Source organism: Ovis aries, chromosome 6 (assembly GCF_016772045.2).
Source record: "Ovis aries strain OAR_USU_Benz2616 breed Rambouillet chromosome 6, ARS-UI_Ramb_v3.0, whole genome shotgun sequence".
Taxonomy (NCBI): Eukaryota; Metazoa; Chordata; class Mammalia; order Artiodactyla; family Bovidae; genus Ovis; species Ovis aries.
In genome coordinates this window covers 35383511-35406286 of record NC_056059.1, presented here as the reverse complement: position 1 = coordinate 35406286, position 22776 = coordinate 35383511, and the positions used below count along the sequence as shown (strand labels likewise).

At 36.5% G+C, this 22776-nt stretch overlaps 1 protein-coding gene across 2 annotated transcripts in view; it reads left to right on the top strand.

Annotated features, from left to right (window-relative positions):
- Positions 1-22776, top strand: part of MMRN1 (multimerin 1) — a 104644-nt gene that overhangs the window by 57239 nt on the left and 24629 nt on the right. The window contains exons 4-6 of one of the 2 annotated variants that reach the window (XM_012179683.5): positions 158-264; positions 12806-12907; positions 14526-14696. In XM_012179683.5, the coding sequence (XP_012035073.2) occupies positions 158-264; positions 12806-12907; positions 14526-14696 (380 nt within the window). Of the gene's footprint in view, positions 1-157; positions 265-12805; positions 12908-14522; positions 14697-22776 lie in introns of both variants that reach the window. The other variant, XM_012179682.5, reaches the window with a different exon arrangement.

Here is a 22776-nt window from a genome sequence, read left to right as displayed (position 1 = left end):
CAATGTTGATGATGAACATTATTATAATAAGAAGAATAACAGATAACATTTAACATAAGCTTATTATATTCCAGGCATCATCCCACTTTTATTCCAACTAATAATTTAATGTGAGACAAATAATCTGTTTTCCCCCAATTGGGCTCCTCTCCTCTAGATCTCAGAAGATACCAAATTCTGTGTACAGGATGCAACATAAGATTGTTACCTCATTAGAATGGAAGTGCTGTCCTGGATTCAGTGGACCAAAATGCCAGCTAAAAGGTATCAGGTTGGATGCATGAGACGGTGCTCAGGGCTGGTGCACTGGGAAGACCCTGAGGGATGGGATGGGGAAGGAGGTGGGAGGGAGGTTCAGGATGGGGAATACATGTACACCCATGGCTGATTCATGTGAATATATGGCAAAACCCAGCACAATATTGTAAAGCAATTAGCCTCTAATTAAAATTTTTAAAAGGGTATATTCTAATAGTAATTTCATAATCACAATGAGAAGCGTAAAACTACTAAAGAATAAGCAACTGATTCCAAAGGAGTTGTGTTTTCTCTTTTGAACTCAAGTAAATTAACATGAAGTAAAACTACCAAGAGTTACTATTTTAGAGCTTCTTAATATGGGAGCTATTCCAGCACCGTAAAATTTCATAAGCTATCCTTTAAATTCTTTCATTTTTGTATTGGTTTCATATGATGAATAATTGGAGATCTGTCTAAATATTTTAATTTCCCTTAGCTCTGTGGTATCAACAATGCCTTATTAAAATATCAGAAATCCTAACTTTATATTTTTAAGTAAACTGTCTTAGAAGTGACCCTATGTAAAAATAAAATCACCTTCTAGTTTTGCTCCAGTTCAATCATTTTAAATAATATCATCTATAAGTGAAATTCTCCTTTTTAAAACATATCCTAATGGAGCCATTTTTCAACAAAGTTTAAGGATTGTCTGGTGGCAAGCTTGATCAAATGCATGGTAACCTGCTATGGTCTAACATCCATGTGACTATTATTTTGCTTTGGGCTTTAAATAGGTTTCCTTTGAAAAATAAAATACTGCATCAGAATATATATTTTAAATGAATGAATATTTCAAGAAAGGCCATTAGAGGTAGCAGGGAATTCAATCAACAGTGTAAGAGACTGTGATTAAAAATTAATGTAAGTGTGGAGAAACCATTATGATTCACATTAAAAAAAAAGAAAGTTATAATATAAAAGCTCTAGGAAACTTGCAGTTTAGTTAAGGATATTATATATGGTTCTTCTAGCCCATTCACTGAGAATCTGTAGGCAAATTTCACTGTACTGCTATTTTATTCTGGATCTGGGCTGAATTTCAGAAATGTTATTTAATACATTTTCAGAGTATAGCATCAGGTAAAACAAAGTTTTAAGCAAAATATAATCTATACCAAAAATATTTGCAAAGAAGGTAGTTTAGCATGTTCTAAAAAAACTCAAAATATGATCCAGCTTTCAAAGGATTTCTGATTTCCATCAGGTACACAGACATACTCTCTGTGGTAAAACATATTTGTTTATAGTCTGTGTGTGTCAGATGGTTAAGAGTTCTGGAGAATATGTAGTACTCTACTCTAAAGTTTACAGTTCATTTTTATATTTCTCTTCTTATGAAAAAAGATCCTTAAGATTATTAATTCCATTATCATTTCTTAAATATAGTGTTTTTCAGAAGGGTTCACAATATACCCTTCTAGAAATTTTGAATGTCATTCCACGTTCTATTGTACCTAACAGACTGAATGCAGACGTGTAGCAGGAAGAGAAGCCTGTATGTCAAAGGGTGTCATCGTCTCCAGCTGATGAGGACTATGTTCCTTCATGCTTCTTCCTTTTATACCTGCTAATGGATTATTAATCACTAAAGGTGGGCTGTTTATGCCCAGGAGGGAAAAACACAGAATTCCATCATTATAAATATACACACACAATAAAAAAAGAGACTAGTTGACAATTTTGCATACCTACTAGGTACTGTTTTCCCCTTTTTTCAAAGTATTATATGAAATATTTAAGCTGAATCCAAACGGGATTTGCTTTGTTTTTTAACAACACCCTCTGGTATAATGGAAGCAACCTGTAGATACCTTTAATACTAGATTCACAAACTGTTATCTTGAATCCCCATTAACAAACACATTCCACAACAGTTCTGACTCTGACTGTCTGTCACAATACTGTAACTAGAATTATGCAGGTATCTGCTGGTTACGCTGCTATGGGAAGGTCTTTCCATTGAAATCTATAGTGGGAATAATTTTCTGATGGTAGATGTGCCCATCGTGTCATTTTGTCATACAATCAACCCTAATACAACTGTGATTCCAAGGGAACCTACTGTTGCTGCCTACAATATCCTGACCATCCCAGTCTTCACTTTACATCGCAGTACATAAAAGCTGTCGAATTTTTCATTAGCGCATTTGATGCACTGGTAGTATCAAGGAGTACTGTGTCCCTTTGTCCCTTGAACCATTCTTCATTATCTCATCTATCCTTGGGGCAGGGGTTCGGGGTGAGGGGGGAGTGCACACATTTTCCTTCTGATTCCTACCCAATTACATACCAAGGTACTCCTCCCCTTTCATCACACCTTATATGTGTGCCAACAGTCTTTTATTCATATGTGGGAGAGAAAATTGTCAGGTTCCCTTTGACAGCACTCTCCATGCTGTCTCACATGACAAGCAGCTCCAAATATGGCAAGAACAATCAGTGTGGCTGATCCATTCTTTAAATCCCTTCAGAGCCCTCAAGGGTTTGAAATAACCTGGTTATGTAGCTATGATTATAATTACTTCCGTGTCAGTCCTTTACAACAAGAGGGAATTATTTTATTCATGGAAAATTTGTAAAGTATTACATGAGTGTCATAAATCCTTGTTTCCCCACAACTTTCCTTCCCACAACAAAATTAACTTCATAATAGAAAAAGAAACAATTTTAATTTAAATTGCTCTAGGGAGGTCTTTTTAAATATATAATCAATAGATCAGAAAATGGAATTGCTGGCAACTACACTCTCATTTATTTCTCCTGCTTCACTTTCTACCCTTCTCTTTTTCTGTCTCTTTCAGTAGACCAATCCCCAACCTGTTAGGAAAGGATGTGTGATCCAAAATCCATGGGGGCAAAAGAATTTAAAAAAAAAAAAACAGGTACATGTTAATGTATAACTGAATCACTTTACTGTACAGCTGAAACCAGCACAACATTGTTAATCACCTATATACCAATATAAGATAAAGCATCAAAAAAAAGACAAACCCCATGGAGCATTTCTTTCTGTGGTCTTATTCTCCAACATACTATTTATATTATTACTAACTTTCCACACATTCTGTTTTTGCTGCAACTCAGAGAATCAAAATTCTGGCAAGAAGTTCTAGATTAGCTATTAAAATAACAGTCACATTCTTAAGAAGAAACTAAGTTTTAAAAAGCAAGACAGGAAAAAAGACACAGATGTGTATAACGGACTTTTGGACTCAGAGGAAGAGGGAGAGGGTGGGATGATTTGGGAGAATGGCATTCTAACATGTATACTATCATGTAAGAATTGAATCGCCAGTCTATGTCTGATGCAGGATGCAGCATGCTTGGGGCTGGTGCATGGGGATGACCCAGAGAGATGTTATGGGGAGGGAGGTGGGAGGGGGGTTCATGTTTGGGAACGCATTAAGAATTAAAGATTTTAAAATTTAAAAAATAAAAAAATTAAAAAAAATAAAAATAAAAATAAAAAGCATAAGTGAATAGAGTTTTGTTGGTAAGAAAAAGGAGCACCAAGTCCAATATCAAAGTAACATTTTTATATATTCTACATTTGTTACACCTTTCTTGAGGGTCAGCAAGCTTGTCTTCACAAAGTGACCTAGATTTCTGATATGGTATCCAAGATATGTTTTGAAATATCAGTAATGACATACTTTCTAAAACAATTTTATAAATTTTGCAATAATGTGCTTTTCCAGTAGATGTCTCTAAAATGTTCTGAAGTAGTTAAAGGAAATTTTGGCTTGCTCTAATAACACAAAGGACAGGAATTTAAGTTCAAATAATGTTAGATTAGAGAGGAGGGAAAAGAAACTTGTCTAAAAATCTGTTTTCAAAAAAATCCAGTCAGCTTTAATCAGATCCTCTATCTAGTAAAAAGGTATTTTATAAAACTTTTCTAAAATATATCATAGTTACTATGAATGTTGAAAAATGTAATTAGTTGGTTATTAGAATAAACAGGCCCTGCCATATGTTATGAATATACAAAAATATTTATTTTCATAAGTGTGCACTAACTCAATAAATTATGTAAGAGCTATTGTACTATTTTAAATATGTGGCTTCTCTAGTAAGATTATTTTGAAAATTACTTCAATTAATATGCCATAAAAGTTACATATTTCATTACATATTAAATAATTAAATATTTAAATTTTAAATAGTTAAATATTTCATTACAATATTTGAAACAAATAAAACTATATTTCTTATATTTTTGCATATCTAGTTCTTGGTAGTGATTAACACCTTCCCCTGAAAAAGAACATTACCTCCTCTGCTCAATAATAGTATGATACGTTTAGTCAAAAAACACAATGTACTTTTGTTGCATCAAACTGTTTTCTATTTAGCTACTAAATCTCAGTAAATGTTTACATATGTACTCAACATCATCATGCAGTGTTGAGTTGATATCAAAGGATCAGCTGGAAACTGGCCTTGTCAAACCACACAGGAAGGTGTCTGGGTCTAAGGTGGAGAGAGCAAGCTTCCTATTACTGAGACGCCATTAATGACTTCCTCCATATGCCTCAAAAGCCTGGAAGGAAGAAAAACTATCATGTAAGAATTGAATCGCCAGTCTATGTCTGACGCAGGATGCAGCATGCTTGGGGCTGGTGCATGGGGATGACCCAGAGAGATGTTATGGGGAGGGAGGTGGGAGGGGGGTTCATGTTTGGGAACGCATGTAAGAATTAAAGATTTTAAAATTAAAAAAAATAAAAAACTAAAAAAAAAAATAAATAACACCCATGTAATTAAAAGAAAGAAAGGAAAACCACCTAATAAAGGAATGGTTGCTCTTGACACTTGCTGACCTTGTTTCTCTTAAGCCCTGATCCACTAAGATCAGAGATTCTAATGCAAGGGGAAAAAAAGTAATTATATTTGGAAAAGAGAAAAAAGAAATACAATTTTAAAAATATATTGAACTTTGTAAAAATCAGAAGAACATAAAGATCTGGGTAGAATTATTCTAAATAAATGTCCTTTTGTCTCAGCACCAATCTCTTAGAAAGGATCAAGAAAAAAAGACTTAGAAATTTGTACCTATGGAACAAAACAAAGGTCTCTGCTTAAGTGCAAGATAAGATGATTGCCTGGAAAACCTAGAATCGTGGCAGTCCTGTGGTAGAGAATACATAAGGAAGACAGAAAGATTGCTAAATGAAAAAATGAAAAAGCATCGATCAACCAGGAATTTTATCACAGGAGAGTAACTGACTCCACTCTCAGAGATCCTATCAGTGCTTCTCCACCATCTAAATCCGGAGAAATAAATTGGGATGAATGCAAGTATTGAACTCCAGTCAACAAACAGAGCTAAGAAAAGATAACAAACTATTGAATTTGTTAAACAGGCATTTCAGGTTTTTAACAGCCTTGGCAGAGACCCCATCCAATGAATTCCACAGAAAAGAGGTTCATACAACAATTGGATCTCAAAGATCTTTTGTGGTGCTTAATGGTTGTTTCTTTTACTTTGGAATAAAATTCTTCATCCATTTCCTCCTAAAACAATTAATTAAAAATGACTATAGCTAAGAGCAAATGCGAAGTTTTATGCAGACACACACACACACACACACACACGCAATCACATTAGTTTTTGTCATTCAATATTGAAAGGGTTTCTTTCCACTTACATTTTCTTTCAAATCAATCTTTTTAAAACTTTAAAAAATATAGAAAAATATTCCTAGATTACTTAAGAATCTCCATACCATCTTCCATAGTGGCTGGAAACTCAAACAGGGCTCTGTATCAACCTAGAGGGGTGGGATGGGGAGGGAAATGGGAGGGATTTTCAAAAGGGAGGGGTTATATGTACACCTATGGTTGATTAATGTTGAGTTTTGACAGAAAACAACAAAATTCTGTAAAGCAATCATTAAATAAAAAATTAATTAATATAAATATGGAGAAATATTAACTGTTATTTCATAAAAATATTTCCACATGCTGAGGAATGAAGCACCAAAGATGAGTATGCAAGAAAACTAAAGGCTTCAGTCAATATTTCTGTGTTCATCGTTATCCTTTTTGGTTTATTTCTCTTTTTCTTCCTGAAGTGTTAGTCACTCAGTCATGTCTGACATTTTGCGAACCCCATGGACTGTAGCCTCTGTCCATGGAATTCTCTAGGCAAGGATACTAAAGTGGGTAGCCAGTCCCTGCCCTAGTGGATCTTCTAGACCCAGGGATCAAACCTGGGTCTCCCACATTGCAGGCAGGTTCTTTACCATCTGAGACTATCTGAAAGCTTTCTTTATTTAATTCTCTTCTCCCATTTTCTTATTCTAAAGTTTTTTATTGTCTTTTTATTTCTAATTTGCTGATTTGCTCCAGTGTGTCACTTACTATTCTCTCATTGGCAATGCAGTGGCATTTTTCCAGATTGCATGAATGAAATTTACTTGAAATTCTTTTGACCCTAAGGGGAATAGAAAATTACACTTAAATTCTTTTCGTATACCTCCTTTCTGTTCTTGACCCTTTACCTCTTACCTAGGTTTGTTTTCACTTCTTGCACATTCAGGATCTGGCCTGGAGTGAGTGGCAAAGAGACAACCATAATTGGATGAAATAGTCTGCCTCAAATAAGACCCAACACACATAGCATACTGTTCACTTCCTTTTGTGTGACTGTGTGTGTGTGTGTGGACGACTCTCTTTTTGCTGGTACTTTCCAAATCAGGAACATTCAATGAAATAGAATGTTACAATCTCCACATTAAATATGAAAGATTTAATACTTTGTACAGAGAAGACACCTAATTTCATTAAAATATAATGCAATATAAAATAATGCCTTATAATTTGTAATGAAAACTTTTAGCATCGTATTTTAAACCCTTGGGAATGTACTGTGTAAAAAGCTATTGCAATTTTTATTGAGGTTACTCCACTTTAGTCAGGATCATGATTGCCTCAATTAATCTGCCTCTTGATTATGGCAAGGGGCAGGGGTTATATTCAAAAACTTGACAACTAACTTGGTATCGATTAATATATAAATCAATATAAAAATAAAAAATTAAGAATATTATTTTATTTTCTTAAGTTACTCCTGGAGGAGGAAATGGCAACCCACTCCAGTGCATATGTTACTTATATTATAAAACTATATACCTAGTAATATAAATCATAACACAAATCAGTCATTGTATCATTCAAGTAAATTCTAAGCAATTTAGTAATTTCTATAAATTATTGATGTGCTCTTTTTTTTGACATGGATGACACCAGCTAAATGATCTCCCCATCAGAGATATGATTAATATAGGTCTGCCTCGGTCTGTTTTAAAGACTTCTTCATCAGATTTAGAGCCATGAGTGACATGAAATCTCAGTAAGTTTATAATTTCTTTTAACATCAATGGTATTGCCATGTGACTGAATTATCTACTAGACATCACTGAGTTAACAGTGATTACATTATGTTTTTTCATTATTTCTATGTGTATTTTTAAATATTTAATATATTTATTATTAACTAAATCATAAAAATTCTTATAGGAGTGTCCTATTTAATCAATTCATACAGCTCCGCAAACATTTAATCAAACTTAGGGCATTATAAATCAAGGCGCTTAAACATTATACTTTTGAGTTTTGTCATAAAATTTTCATTTTCACATAAGTTATTAGAAAATCTGTATTTTCTCATGTAATTTCTCCCTTATTAATTTTTGTATTAAGTAGTATCTGTAAACATTTTTCATATCTAAAATATCTTTTATCAGTTTTCATGTTATTTTCAGTTTAAAAGGGAAATAATTTTTTCCTTATAAAGTTTAAAAAAGATTTAGAATGTCATTTATGAAAACCAATTCTCCTTTTCCTTTCTGTAGAAAAAAAAACAACCTTGTTTTCCAAATGTAAAACATAAAACTGATCTGAATTTCATGATGATGTTAAAAGTTCTAATTTTTTCTAAAATTCTTATTTTATTGAATTTTACTAATATATTTGATAAAGCGTTTTGAAGTTTTTTTATTTCAAAGGCTTTACTTTACTTGAAAATTTTTATTGTTACAAAAGCTTGTTTCATGAAACTAATTAGTGGGCTCTAGTGGTAAAGAACCCACCTTCCAATGCAGGAGACATAAGACATATGGGTTCGATTCCTGGGATAGGGAGAGCACATGGAGAAGGAAGTGGCAACTCGCTCCAGAATTCCTGCCTGGAGGATCCATGCACAGAGGAGCCTGGCAGGCTACAGTCCATAGGGTCTGAAAGAGAGACAACTGAAGTGACTTAGCACACATGCAATTTCATAAAGTTCTTTAATATTTTTCTCTTGATAACAAATTAATTTTAACAGAAATCAAATGTCATTGAAGACAAAAAAAGTCTAGTAATTTTTAATGATACAAATTTAGATCATTATTTGAAGTCAACATTTATATATTAAGTAAAAACTGATGAACTTCTGTGGTTGTTGAGTGGTAAAGAACACACCTGCCAATTCAGGAAAGGAGGGTGTGATCCCAGGGTCAGTAAGATCCCCTGGAGAAAAGAATAGCAACCCACTCCAGTATTCTTGCCTGGAAAATTCCATGAACAAAGGAAGCTGATGGGCTACAGTCCATGGAGTCAACAATAGAGTTGGACACAACATAGGGACTGAAAAAAGGAAACAAAACAGTTCACTAATTTGTATTGAAAATCAAGTAGATTTTATTTCAAATATACAGATTATATTTTAAAATATAATTTATTTTTGATATTGATTTGTTATTTTTGATTTTGATATCTTATATAGCAAAAGATGTTCCAGACTGATATTTGCACTGTATCATTAGACAATCCAGGACTTGGCTCATTATTGATAACATTTTTATTTTTTTCTAAGGTTCAAAATATTCCCACTCATGATATCTAAAATACTTTGAAAATTTAAACTTTTGTCTCTTTTCCAGTGTTTTTAATAATTTATTGTAAATTCCTAAATAATATTTAGTAAAATACATGTACTGTGGGAAACTCTGAAAGAGATGGGAATACCAGACCACCTGACCTACCTCTTGAGAAACCTATATGCAGGTCAGGAAGCAACAGTTGGGACTGGACATGGAACAACAGACTGGTTTCAAATAAGAAAAGGAGTACCTCAAGGCTGTATATTGTCACCCTGCTGATTTAACTTATATGCAGAGTACATCATGAGAAACGCTGGGCTGGAAGAAGCACAAGCTGGAGTCAAGATTGCCAGGAGAAATATCAATAACCTCAGATATGCAGATGACACCACCCTTATTGCAGAAAGTGAAGAGGAACAAAAAAGCCTCTTGATGAAAGTGAAAGAGGAGAGTGAAAAAGTTGGCTTAAAGCTCAACATTCAGAAAACGAAGATCATGGCATCCGGTCCTATCACTTCATGGGAGATAGATGGGGATACAGTGGAAACAGTGTCAGACTTTATTTTGGGGGGCTCCAAAATCACTGCAGATGGTGATTGCAGCCATGAAATTAAAAGACGCTTACTCCTTGGAAAGAAAGTTATGACCAACCTAGATAGCCTATTCAAAAGCAGAGACATTACTTTGCCAACAAAGGTCTGTCTAGTCCTCTATCCATGGGATTTCCCAGGCAAGAATAATGGAGTGGGTTGCAATTTCCTTCTCCAGGGGATCTTCCTGACCTAGGGATCAAAACCGTGTCTCCTGCATTGGCAGGCAAATTCTTTACCACTGAGGCACTAGGGAAGTGCTTATGAGTTATTACACTTTATCGTAATATATTTTCCAGTATGTATGGCTGTATTTCAATATTTTAATAATTGCTAGGTCACATTGGTGCATACTGATTGAATACAGTTTTGGAGTTAGGGCGTTGTGGGATGTTACCAGATAAGAGTGAGGTGCTATAGCCTAGGCTTTGAGTGGAAAGGCCCTTTTATTTCTGAGACATACTGAAATTGTCAGTGGGCTCTAGATTTGATTGCTGGGTAGGTATCTCAAAGATTTCACATGCACACACTTAGGAATCTCTCTTTGGGGATTGTGTGTCCTAACACTGAGAATAGTATTATCTATAGTAGGGAATGGGAACTGTGAAAACCACTCTCCACATCCACCTCACTTCACTTACTCCTTATAAAGGTCTGCTTGTCTATGGAATGGTAGGAGACTAAAGGTTTTTATTCACTTATTAAATCAAGTCTTTAACATGTACTCTTGCTATCAACAAAGCTAGTGGTTGTTTAAAAATTTCTGAAAGATCAATCCAATTGTAATCTGGACTGCAATTTTTAACTTAAAAACATCTGGTGTTTTCTAAAAAAAAAAAAGAAAAAGAAAAAGAAAAATCTGGTATTTTCTGCCTTATAACATTGACTTTATTTATTAGAATTAGAAAATTTTGAAATTTGTTCTAAATTAATGGTTCTTAACCACGGTCATGCATTGAAATCACATACAGAGTTTAAAGAACTATATATACACACATTCTCAATTCCCTAGAACAGAGCTATGATTCATAATCTTCAGATGGGGCAAGGATGATGGACAGAACGTTGACACTTAGTTTCAAAGTTAACAATCACTTCTGACTTCCATCCATGACAAAAAACTACTAGTTCAAAGAGATGTTAGGAAAAAAGAAGAAAAGCAAGAACATAATATGCTTTACAAGTTAATAATAGAAAAATAAGTTTGAAGAGCAGCCATGTTTGTATTCCACAAAATATGTGGTCTTTGTTTTTACCATAATCACACATTACTTCCTAACAAAATCTTCTGTTTGTGGCGTGCATTCCAATGCACCAGCTCTTTTTGTTCTCCTATGATCTGGCTCAGAAAGGTTAGCAGTTAAAAAAGAAAAGACCATTTGTTCATTTTGCTAAAGCCACCTTTTCCTTTTGCTATAAATACAAGCCTATATCCAGAACACTCTTCCATGGCTAAGAGGAACAGGTAAGTTAGTGAGGTTGAAAGTTGCTAAGAATGATTTATCTTGATAGATGGATTTAATTCCAGTGATTCATAAACTTCAGTGTGCATTGGAATCAACTGGAGAGCTTGTTAAAGCACAGATTTCTGCCTCACTCCAGGGTTTCTTAAATTAGCAGGTCTGTGGGGGGGGGGGGGGGGCAGAAATTGTATTTTTAAAACTCCTAGGTGATGCTGATATTGCTGATTCAGGGACCCTGGTTTGAAAACCAATACTTTACTCTTTGGTAACAATCTTAAGTAGATAGATTTTAGCTGCCAAGAAAATGCTTTATTACATCTAAGAAAGTATCTTGATTTTAAAAATTATACAATTATTTAGCATAAAAGTTAATACTCTTCACCACCTACCATAGCTCCTAAATGCATACACTTTTCCACAAGCTACAGATTGTCTTCTTCCTCCAAATAAATAAAAAATTATGCCAGGCTATCTATTAATCAGTGGAGAGAAGAAAATCAAAACAAAAACTCCAGACATGAATGGAGATTCATTAATTTAGCTCAGTGCTCTAAAGAAAGCAATGCAAAATTTAATCCAACAATAGAGACTAAGTCAAATTAGCGCCAAATATATACACTTTCTATGGAGTAGAGATGATTTAGTATTATTGTCACAGCGACATATCCTTACAGAGCATAATTAACATATGCCAGAAGTGCAGTTTCATTGGTACATAATTTCACATGGGAAGAAACACAGACACCAAGCACTTGTTTTCTCGTGTCTGATATTCAGACCTCAATGAATAAATTTGTTCATTAGAAGTCTGCAAATTACAGACATATATTACTTAGTGTGTTCAATATTTTTAATAAATCTTCCTCTAAATTGTTTTCCCCAGTGAAAAATTATATTCCCATTTAAAATATTGTTTGATTCATGGGAAAAAAGAAGCAATGTTTCAAGAGAGTAAATTTATTTTATAAGAATTTCTATTTTTCTGAAATTTCACTGATTTTACTGCTTGATCCCCTTTAGACATGCCCTGTAATGGTTTGCTTTTACTTACAGTGTTTCTGTTTTGAACCTATGTATTTCTTAAAAATCTGGGGAAAACCCTTCTAAGTGGCACTATTAAGCAAATATTCTCTTAGTAAAACACTTGCAGCTCTCCCTTACTTTCAAGTGGCCACCAGTTGGAAATTGCTTTGTTTAAGCAAACCGTCTTTGAGACAGTCCACTTAGAAAGTTGCTACAGCTTTTAACACAGCTGAGTTTAAGGTCCCCTCAATTATACTGATAGTATACATCCCCCAGTTTACACAGCTTCCCCCAAACTATCACCCATTTTCAATTACAAGGAAACCTGAATGATTTTACTTTTTTCAAAGAGAACTAGAATCTTACACTTCCAGTGTGGTAGCACATCATCCTGTGGATAGGGGCAGAGCCGCTCACTCTGCAGTCATATTGGACCATGACCATCGTGCTTCAGTACATGTGAAAATGCATGTTAGCCACATTGCTGCTCAGGACTGGAAAAAAATGAGGTAAACCCAGTGCTTAACTCTCTCTCTCTTCTCTTTTTGCTTCTATCTAGCCCAGGAACAACAGCAGCTGATACACAGCAAACAGGCTGAAAGTCACGCGGCTGTTGGCAGAGGAAGATTGGAGCAGCAGCCCCAAGACTGTGGTGACCCAGGTCACAGATTGCAATTACTATTGTCCCTAACCCAATCATTGTCAACTCTATTTATGAAGACTTACAAACAATACATCACTTGCCTGTCAAATGTTTGATGAGGACACATTAATGTACCTCTTGACCCTTTTCTACTGCTGCTGTGTATTAGGTGAAACTGAATGAATTGCTGGTTCCCAACATGAAGGGAACGTGTGTAATTATTGGAGCTCTCTGTACAGACACAGAAGGGAATAGAAATGCTGTCACACTAGGTTGTAAGGAATTCACAGGTTTTCAAATTTAAATCACATTATTGTCCTCCAAAGAGTACAATTATGGAAGAACTTTGGCATGGATGGCAGGACTTGATCTTTTTAAAGCAGCTAAGAAGCCTTTCTTCCTTTGTTTGATAAGAGATTGCCAAGGTGTATTGATGACAGACTAGGGCAAAGAATTGTGGCTCAGAATCAACAAGAATATCATGTTGATCTAAAGTTGGCATGTCACATACTTTCTCATCTTTCTAATCATAAATACTTCACCATTCCTTTTAGGCTTCATCTCTTAGAAACATTAAGTTTGTTACTGCTAAAAACATCTATATTTGGCATATATCTAGTCATACAAAACAAGGCACTCAAATTGAGGAATCTGATTTAAGGGAATCTCTTTAAGAATTCAGGTGAATATAGCTTATAAACTGTACTCAATTTTTGTTAAGGGGTCAAACATCAGTATTTTCACAAAATACAATGAAAGCCTCCTTGAATTATTGAAATCACATGTAAAGGTATGGAAAGTATCATTGCTTTATAAAGTTATTCTAACCAAATTCTGAATCTCTTTATCTTTCATTAAAGAATAGCTCAGTAAACAAATGGCAACCCACTCCAGTACTCTTGCCTGGAAAATCCCACGGGTGGAGGAGCCTGGTAGGCTGCAGTCCATGGGGTCACAAAGAGTCAGACATGACTGAGTGACTTCACTTTCAATTTTCACTTTCCTGAATTGGAGAAGGAAATGGCAACCCACTCCAGTGTTCTTGCCTGGAGAATCCCAGGGACAGGGGAGCCTGGTGGGCTGCCGTCTATGGGGTCACACAGAGTCAGACACGACTGAAGTGACTTAGCAGCAGCAGCAGCAGCAGTAAATAAAAAATTCTCAGAATACAGATACAAACTACATATATATGTAATATATGCATGTGTAGGTATATGTATGTAGTATGTATGCACATGTATATGTATATATATATATATATAAAGTTACATCTTTGAAAGCAGAAGATGAGACATTAGCTTGGTAACCTCAAGCAAGTTATTTTAGTTTTCTGACTCTCAATTTCCTCATCTATTGAAAATTTAACAGACACTCTTTAAGAAAAGAGAGACTGAAAATTCTGGGCAAAATTAAAACATTTTAGACTTCTAAGATATTAGAATGCTTTTTATAAATTTCTTCCCCTAAATAGTATAAAATTTAGGATGCCATTTGCCAAGTGTATATAATCTATATTTTCAAATATGAAGCACAAACACGGTTTATCTGAATTACCACACGATCTATCATGAGATTTGAGTGGTTTTAAATATGAATTTTTAAATGTTTCCTATGTTCTCACCTTATATATCAGCAGTGACACAAAAAATGACTGACCAGATGAACTACCAGGCAACGAAACTAACCCTTCTGCAGAAGAAGATTGACAATATTTCTTTGGCCGTGAGTGATGTAAGGAGCACATATTCCTCACTAGAAGAGAAAATCAATGAAGACAAAACCAGAGAATTTCAATCTTTTCTAAAAGGTAAAAGTAAATTATTCATTTAGTTGAGACAGAAGGCAAATGACTCATTTATATTTTCCCACATCATTTTAAGATCTTTTCTTTAGATTGGGAGGTAGAGAAGTCTAAAACAGATTTTTTGGGGGAATAAGATACTTTAAAATCCCTTAATTTCTGAAATAATTTGAATCATCTAAATATATTTTTACTAATACAGACAAATCTTTAAATATTTCATCTGACCTACTGACACTGTGTACCTAGTTATAGCCTTATTTGTATTTTTTATAGTTAAATGGAGCTATACTTAATCTGCTTCCATTGTGGTTTCCAGTTCAAGAGAAAGATGAGGTCAAGGGATGCTTATCAAGGCACATAGATCCATGATTGTCTCAATATTGATAAAGATATTGAGGATAAATCTAAAATATATTATTACCCCAGAAACGATCTAGCTAATGGAATATAATCAATAAAATATAATCAATAAAATATATTCTAAATTCCACAGGTCATTATTCATAGAAATCTGAGTCAGTTTGGCCTGAATTTTGTGCTCTTGAAATAGCAGTCTCTGTTCCTTTCTGGAGGATCTGCAGGAAAATCCATTTCCTGTTCATTTGAGTTGTTAGAATTCATTTTCTTGCAGTTGTAGGATTAAGGGTCCATTTTCTTGATGACTAAACTTGTTTTCAGCTTCTAGAGGCTACTGCATTTCTTGGCTCATGGCCTTCTTCCTCCATTTGCAAAAGCCAACTCAACAGCTGTTGAGTCCTCATGGCAGCTCTCAGATCCACTCTTCTGCCTTCTTTCTCATTAAGGACACATATGATTACATTGCACCCATCTGGATAATCCAGGATAATCTCCTCATTTCAAAGTTCTTAACCTTAATCATATCTGTCAAGATTCCATAGACGGTAACATATTCACAGGTTCAGGTGATTAGGGGCTGAACATTTTAGGGGCAACATTATTCTGCCTACCAGAGAGTTTTATGTATAGTGAGTAATTGGTATGGTAGCAATACAATAGGACCCCTTGATAACTTCAATAAATCCAATCTAAAGGGATCAGGGAAGGCTTCTACAAAGAAAAACCAAGTCAACTGATAAGTAATGGATCAGGAGGACTTAATTTGGCAGAGAGATTTCAGGTAGGCCATGGATATTCTAGACATGTGTTTTGGTTACTAGGAGCATCTCAATTCACTGGGCTTATTGTATGTTTCCAAGTTTTAGGATTACTTGTCCCTTTCACTTTATTTTGTACATAAAAAATATTCACTGTGCATCCCATTTCTACCACTCATGTTATTTTTTTCTCTATTTTATGTGGTTCGCAAATAAACGAAATAAAAAGGTGAAGATTTCCATATTATTTACTAGTACAGAGCCATCATTATTTTTTCAGTCATGTAAATTATTAGTGCTATTAACCAACTGAAAGAAAGACTCTGTCTTACGTTTCTGGTATGTTCCCTATGGCTAAAACTCATAGCAAGAATGAGAAAGGAATATATTTTCCCTGAAGTGATAGCATGAGAAAGAAGTTAAATAGGAACAGTACACAATCAACTATAACCATGGTAATAAAATTTGTTTAGCAAAATTTAGTTATCACAACCTGAGAGAATTAGGCCTGTCAACAGCCTTTGTGAACCCACTAACAAAAAAACGCCCTGACACAGGAAAAATATGCACTCATAGTAACAACAACAGTCCGTCTTCAATAGGAGGCATTAATTGTGAGCTGAGCCCAATCAGTTAAAAGAACCAGAGGGCTTGCTGTTAATAAACGTTCATACAGGGAACAAGAGCTAAATTCACCCCGAAGGTACTGTACTTTCCCAGCAAAACCATGACCCTTCTCTCACTTAAACTACATCGGACTGAGAAGCACTGCTTTATCTGCTAGGAGCTGGAGAAACTGTTTAAAATCAAATGCCCCAACACTTAAAGAGTTATCTAAATGTTATGAATAGGCCATGCGTTCACAGACACAGGAGGGACATGCCAAGGTATCTGATATCAGATATATCTCTTAAGTTACCATATACAATATTGAATTGTTAGGAAGTAGTAGCACATTGGGAGAAGGCAACGGCACCCCACTCCAGTACTCTTGCCTGGAAAATCCCATGGACGGAGGAGCCTGGCGGGCTGCAGTCCATGGGGTCGCTAAGAGTCGGGCACGACTGAGCGACTTCACTTTTCACTTTTCACTTTCCTGCATTGGAGAAGGAAATGGCAACCCACTCCAGTGTTCTTGCCTGGAGAATCCCAGGGATGGGGGAGCCTGGTGGGCTGCCGTCTGTGGGGTCGCACAAGAGTCGGGCACGACTGACGTGACTTAGCAGCAGCAGCAGCAGCAGTAGCACATTGAGTCACATAAAACAGAATCAAACTACACTTAAAATGATGTGCTCCCTCAGATATTGACATAAGGCATTTTGACATATTTTTGCAAAAGTTAGATTCTTGCACAGATGTTTCTATAATGACAAATTATATGAATATTATCTGAAAAGCTTGTTTTCTTGAAACAAGTTTTTAAAGGTAATAATCTGTGATTCCTTTTCAGACACTAGCTATAATTTTTACCCTTTACCCAATGTAGTTTTCCATTAAAATTTTAAAGCATGAATTGTTACTTTTATTGTTTAATTTTTTCATAATTACTTTGTTCAGGATTCTATACTGAATTTTATACCTATTTACAGTGTTTTCACCTATTTTCATTCTTTTCCTGGTTTTCAGATCATGCTGCTTTCCTCTTTTAAAATCTGTTGTTATTGTTGCTATTATTCACAATTAATAAATTCAGTTACACTTAAGTTTTATTTTACTTTGTAAATCTTTTTTTTTCTTTTTAAATTAATTAATTAATTAATTTTACTTTACAATATTGTATTGGTTTTGCTATACATTGACTTGAATCCGCCATGAGTGTACATGTGTTCCCGATCCTAAACTCCCCTCCCACCTCCCTTCCCATCCCATCCATCTGGGTCATCCCAGTGCACCAGCCCAGAGAGCACCCTGCATCGTGCATCAAACCTAGACTGGCAATTTGTTTCACATATGGTATTTTACATGTTTCAATGCCATTCTCTTATATCATCCATTCCTTGCTGTCTCCCACAGAATCCAAAAGACTGTTCAATACATCTGTGTCTCTTTTGCTGTCTCACATACAGGGTTATCATTACTTTCTTTCTAAATTCCATATATATGTGTTAGTATGCTGTATTGGTGTTTTTCTTTCTGGCTTACTTCACTCTGTATAATAGGCTCCAGTTTCATCCACCTCATTAGAACTGATTCAAATGTATTCTTTTTAATGGCTGAGTAATACCCCATTGTGTGTATATACCACAGCTTTCTTAACCATTCATCTGCTGAAGGACATCTAGGTTGCTTCCATGTCCTGGCTATTATAAACAGTGCTGCGATGAACATTGGGGTACATTTGTCTCTTTCCTTTCTGGTTGCCTTGGTGTGTATGTCTAGCAGTGGGATTGCTGGGTCATAAGGCAGTTCTGTTTGCAATTTTTTAAGGAATCTCCACACTGTTCTCCATAGTTGCTGTACTAGTTTGCATTCCCACCAACAATGTTAAGAGTGTTCCCTTTTCTCCATACCCTCTCCAGCATTTATTGCTTGTAGACTTTTGGATAGCAGACATTCTGACTGGAGTGAAATGGTACCTCATTGTGGTTTTGATTTGCATTTCTCTGATAATGAGTGATGTTGAACATCTTTTCATGTGTTTGTTAGCCATCTGTATGTCTTCTTTGGAGAAATGTCTGTTTAGTTCTTTGGCCCACTTTTTGATTGGGTCTTTTATTTTTCTGGAATTGAGCTGCTGGGATTGCTTGTATATTTTTTAGATTAATTCTTCGTCCATTGCTTTGTTTGCTATTATTTTCTCCCATTCTGAAGGTTGTCTTTTCATCTTGCTTATAGTTTCCTTTGTTGTGCAGAAGCTTTTAATTTTAATTATGCCCCATTTGTTTATTTTTCCTTTTATTTCCAACATTCTGGGAGGTGGGTTATAGAGGATCCTGCTGTGGTTTATGTTGGAGAGTGTTTTGCCTATGTTTTCCTCTAGGAGTTTAATAGTTTCTGGTCTTACATTTAGATCTTTAATCCATTTTGAGTTTATTTTTGTGTGGGGTGTTAGAAAGTGTTCTAGTTTCATTCTTTTACAAGTGGTTGACCAGTTTTCCCAGCACCACTTGTTAAAGAGATTGTCTTTTCTCCATTGTATATTCTTGCCTCCTTTGTCAAAGATAAGGTGTCCATAGGATTTATCTCTGGGCTTTCTATTTTGTTCCATTGATCTATATTTCTGTCTTTGTGCCAGTATCATACTGTCTTGATGACTGTGGCTTTGTAGTAGAGCCTGAAGTCAGGCAGGTTGATTCCTCCAGTTCCATTCTTCTTTCTCAAGATTGCTTTGGCTATTCAATGTTTTTTTGTATTTCCATACAAATTGTGAAATTATTTGTTCTAGTTCTCTGAAAAATACCAGTAGCTTGATAGGGATTGCATTGAATCTATAGATTGCTTTGGATAATATACTCATTTTCACTATATTGATTCTTCCAATCCATGAACGTGGTATATTTCTCCATCTATTTGTGTCCTCTTTGATTTCTTTCACCAGTTTTATAGTTTTCTATATATATGTCTTCTGTTTCTTTAGGTAGATATATTCCTAAGTATTTCATTCTTTTCATTGCAATGGTGAATGGAATTGTTTCCTTAATTTCTCTTTCTGTTTCCCATTGTTAGTATATAGGAATGCAAGGGATTTCTCTGTGTTAATTTTACATCCTTCAACTTTACTATATTCATTGATTCAGTTCAGTTCAGTTCAGTCACTAAGTCATGTCTGACTCTTTGCGACCCCATGAATCACAGCACGCCAGGCCTCGCTGTCCATCACCATCTCCTGGAGTTCACTCAAACTCAAGTCCATCGAGTAGGTGATGCCATCCAGCCATCTCATCCTCAGTCGTCCCCTTTTCCTCCTGCCCCCAATCCCTCCCAGCATCAGAGTCTTTTCCAATGAGTCAACTCTTCCCATGAGGTGGCCAAAGTACTGGAGTTTCAGCTTTAGCATCATTCCTTCCAAAGAACACCCAGGGCTGATCTCCTTCAGAAAGGACTGGTTGGGTCTCCTTGCAGTCCATGGGACTCTCAAGAGTCTTCTCCAACACCACAGTTCAAAAGCATCAATTCTTCAGTGATCGGCTTTCTTCACAGTCCAACTCTCACATCCATACATGACCACTGGAAAAACCATAGCCTTGTCTAGTAATTTTCTGGTGGAGTCTTTAGGGTTTTCTATGTAGAGGATCATGTCATCTGCAAACAGTGAGAGTTTTACTTCTTCTTTCCAATCTGGATTCCTTCTATTTCTTTTTCTGCTCTGATTGCTGTGGCCAAAACTTCCAAAACTATGTTGAATAGTAGTGGTGAGAGTGGGCATCCTTGTCTTGTTCCTGACTTTAGGGGAAATGCTTTCAATTTTTCACCATTGAGAATAATGTTTGCTGTGGGTTTATCATACATGGTTTTTATTATGTTGAGGTATGTTCCTTCTATGCCTGCTTTCTGGAGAGTTTTTATCATAAATGGATGTTGAATTTTGTCAAAGGCTTTGTCTGCATCTATTGAGAAAATCATATGGTTTTCATTTTTCAATTTGTTAATGTGGTGTACCACATTGATTGATTTGTGAAGAATCCTTGCATCCCTGGGATAAAGCCCACCTGATCATGATGTATGATCTTTTTAATATGTTGTTGGATTCTGTTTGCTAGAATTTTGTTACAGATTTTTGCATCTATGTTCATCAGTGATATTGGCCTGTAGTTTTCTTTTTTTGTGGCACCTTTGTCAGGTTTTGGTATTAGGGTGATGGTGGCCTCATAGAATGAGTTTGGAAGTTTACCTTCCTCTGCAATTTTCTGGAAGAGTTTGTGTAGGATAGGTGTTAGCTCTTCTCGAAATTTTTGGTAGAATTCAGCTGTGAAGCCATCTGGACCTGGGCTTTTGTTTGCTGGAAGATTTCTGATTACAGTTTCAATTTTCGTCCTTGTGATGAGTCTGTTAAGATTTTCAATTTCTTCCTGGTTCAGTTTTGGAAAGTTGTACTTTTCTAAGAATTTGTCCATTTCTTCCAAGTTGTCCATTTTATTTGCATATAGTTGCAGATAATAGTTTCTTATGTTCCTTTGTATTTCTGTGTTGTCTGTTGTGATCTCTCCATTTTCATTTCTAATTTTGTTGATTTTTCTCCCTTTGTTTTTTGATGAGTCTGGTTAATGTTTTGTCAATTTTATTTATCCTCTCAAAGAACCAGCTTTTGGTTTTGAAGTTTGCTTTAAAAATAGGGTCTTTCTTTCTTTTTTTTTTTTTTTTGCAAGCTAATAGTAGCTTATAAAAATGAAAATTATTGGAGTAATGGGGACTTAAAAATAACAAAAAAATAAAATAAAATAAAAAATTTTTTTACTTTAAAAAATGATAATAGTAAAAATATATCTGAGACTTTCTCTGGAGCTGTTGCAGACAGTGTGGGGTCAGTTCATTTTCAGATAGTTTCATGGTCCAGCTTGTACTTTTCACAGTCTATAGGCCCCTTCCTTGGAGAAGGCAATGACACCCACTCCAGTACTCTTGCCTGGAAAATCCCAGGGATGGAGGAGCCTGGTAGGCTTTAGTCTATGGGGTCGCTGAGTCGGACATGACTGAGTGGCTTCACTTTCACTTTTCACTTTCATGCATTGGAGAAGGAAATGGCAACCCACTCCAGTGTTCTTGCCTGGAGAATCCCAGGGACAGGGGGACCTGGTGGGCTGCCGTCTATGGGGTGGCACAGAGTCATACACGACTGATATGACGCAGCAGCAGCAGCAGCAGCAGGCCCCTTCCTATGTAGTCCGTGCTAACTACAGGGTTTTAATCTATTGCACCTGTCCCTTCCAAAGTGATTCCCTCTGTTTATTTTAGCTTCTTCTGTTTGCTAGTCTCTTCAGTGTCTATTTTCCACCCTGAAACAAGAGGCGCAGTGGTGGTCGCTTTTTTTAGGCTCGCTTGTTCAGTCGTGCTTTGGGGAGGGAGGAACACTGCCAACAAATATCACTGGCATGTCTTCACAGTGATTCAGCCACACTGGGTTTGCCCCCGCTCACGGCGTGTGTGCTTTCCCAGTCTACACTGCTCAGACTCTAGGTTGCTCTGCTGGGAACTGTCTGACGTGGGCCCTGGTTTGCATGCATTTCCCAGGTCTAAGCAGCTCAGGTTCAGGTTCAGTTTCTCAGGTACTCCACAAAGGCGCAGACTTGGTTGGGCCTGCGTTTTGTGCCCGTCCCAGGTCCGAGCATCTCAGGTGACCAGGTCCTTGGTGCACATAGTTGCCCCCAGTTGAAGGCTGCAACTTATCCCTCCCCCATCCCAGCCACTCGGTTTTGTGGGTGTACAACGGGCGCACCTTCTCAGGTGTTCCGTGTGTCTCTTCTGAGAAGCTGATCTCTAGCTGCGACCCTCCCAGCAGAGGTTGACTGTCCAGAATCCCAAGAAGTCTTGGTTAGCAACGAAGTCTGCTTTCAGTTGGTATAGGATTCCTCTCTGGGGCCGCAATTACCCCCTTCTGGCTCTGGCTCCCCCACCCCCCCCCCCAACCCCCACCCCGGCTGGCAGGGGAATGGGCTGGTCCGCAGCCGGCTAGCTGTGCTCAGTCCTTTGTTCTGCTAGCGTGCCTGGTGGTGGTTAAGGCTTTTCCCTGGATCGCGGGATAGCTATCCCACAGTCTGGGTTGCTATCTCAAGCTAGTTCCCTCAGATTGCCCTCAGGGCATTCAGGCCCAGTCCTTATCCTAAGCAATGCGGCCCACCCCTCCCTGTTCTTGCCCCAGCCCGGGCCACCCCCCTCCCCACCCACCGCTTACTAGTGGGGGATGTGAGCATCTGGGCTGTTGCACTGCTGGGAGTTGCTGTTAGGCACATAATCTGTGGGGTTTAATTATTTATTTATTTTTCCTCCTGGTTATTTTGCCCTCTGAGATTCCAAGACTCACCACAGACTCA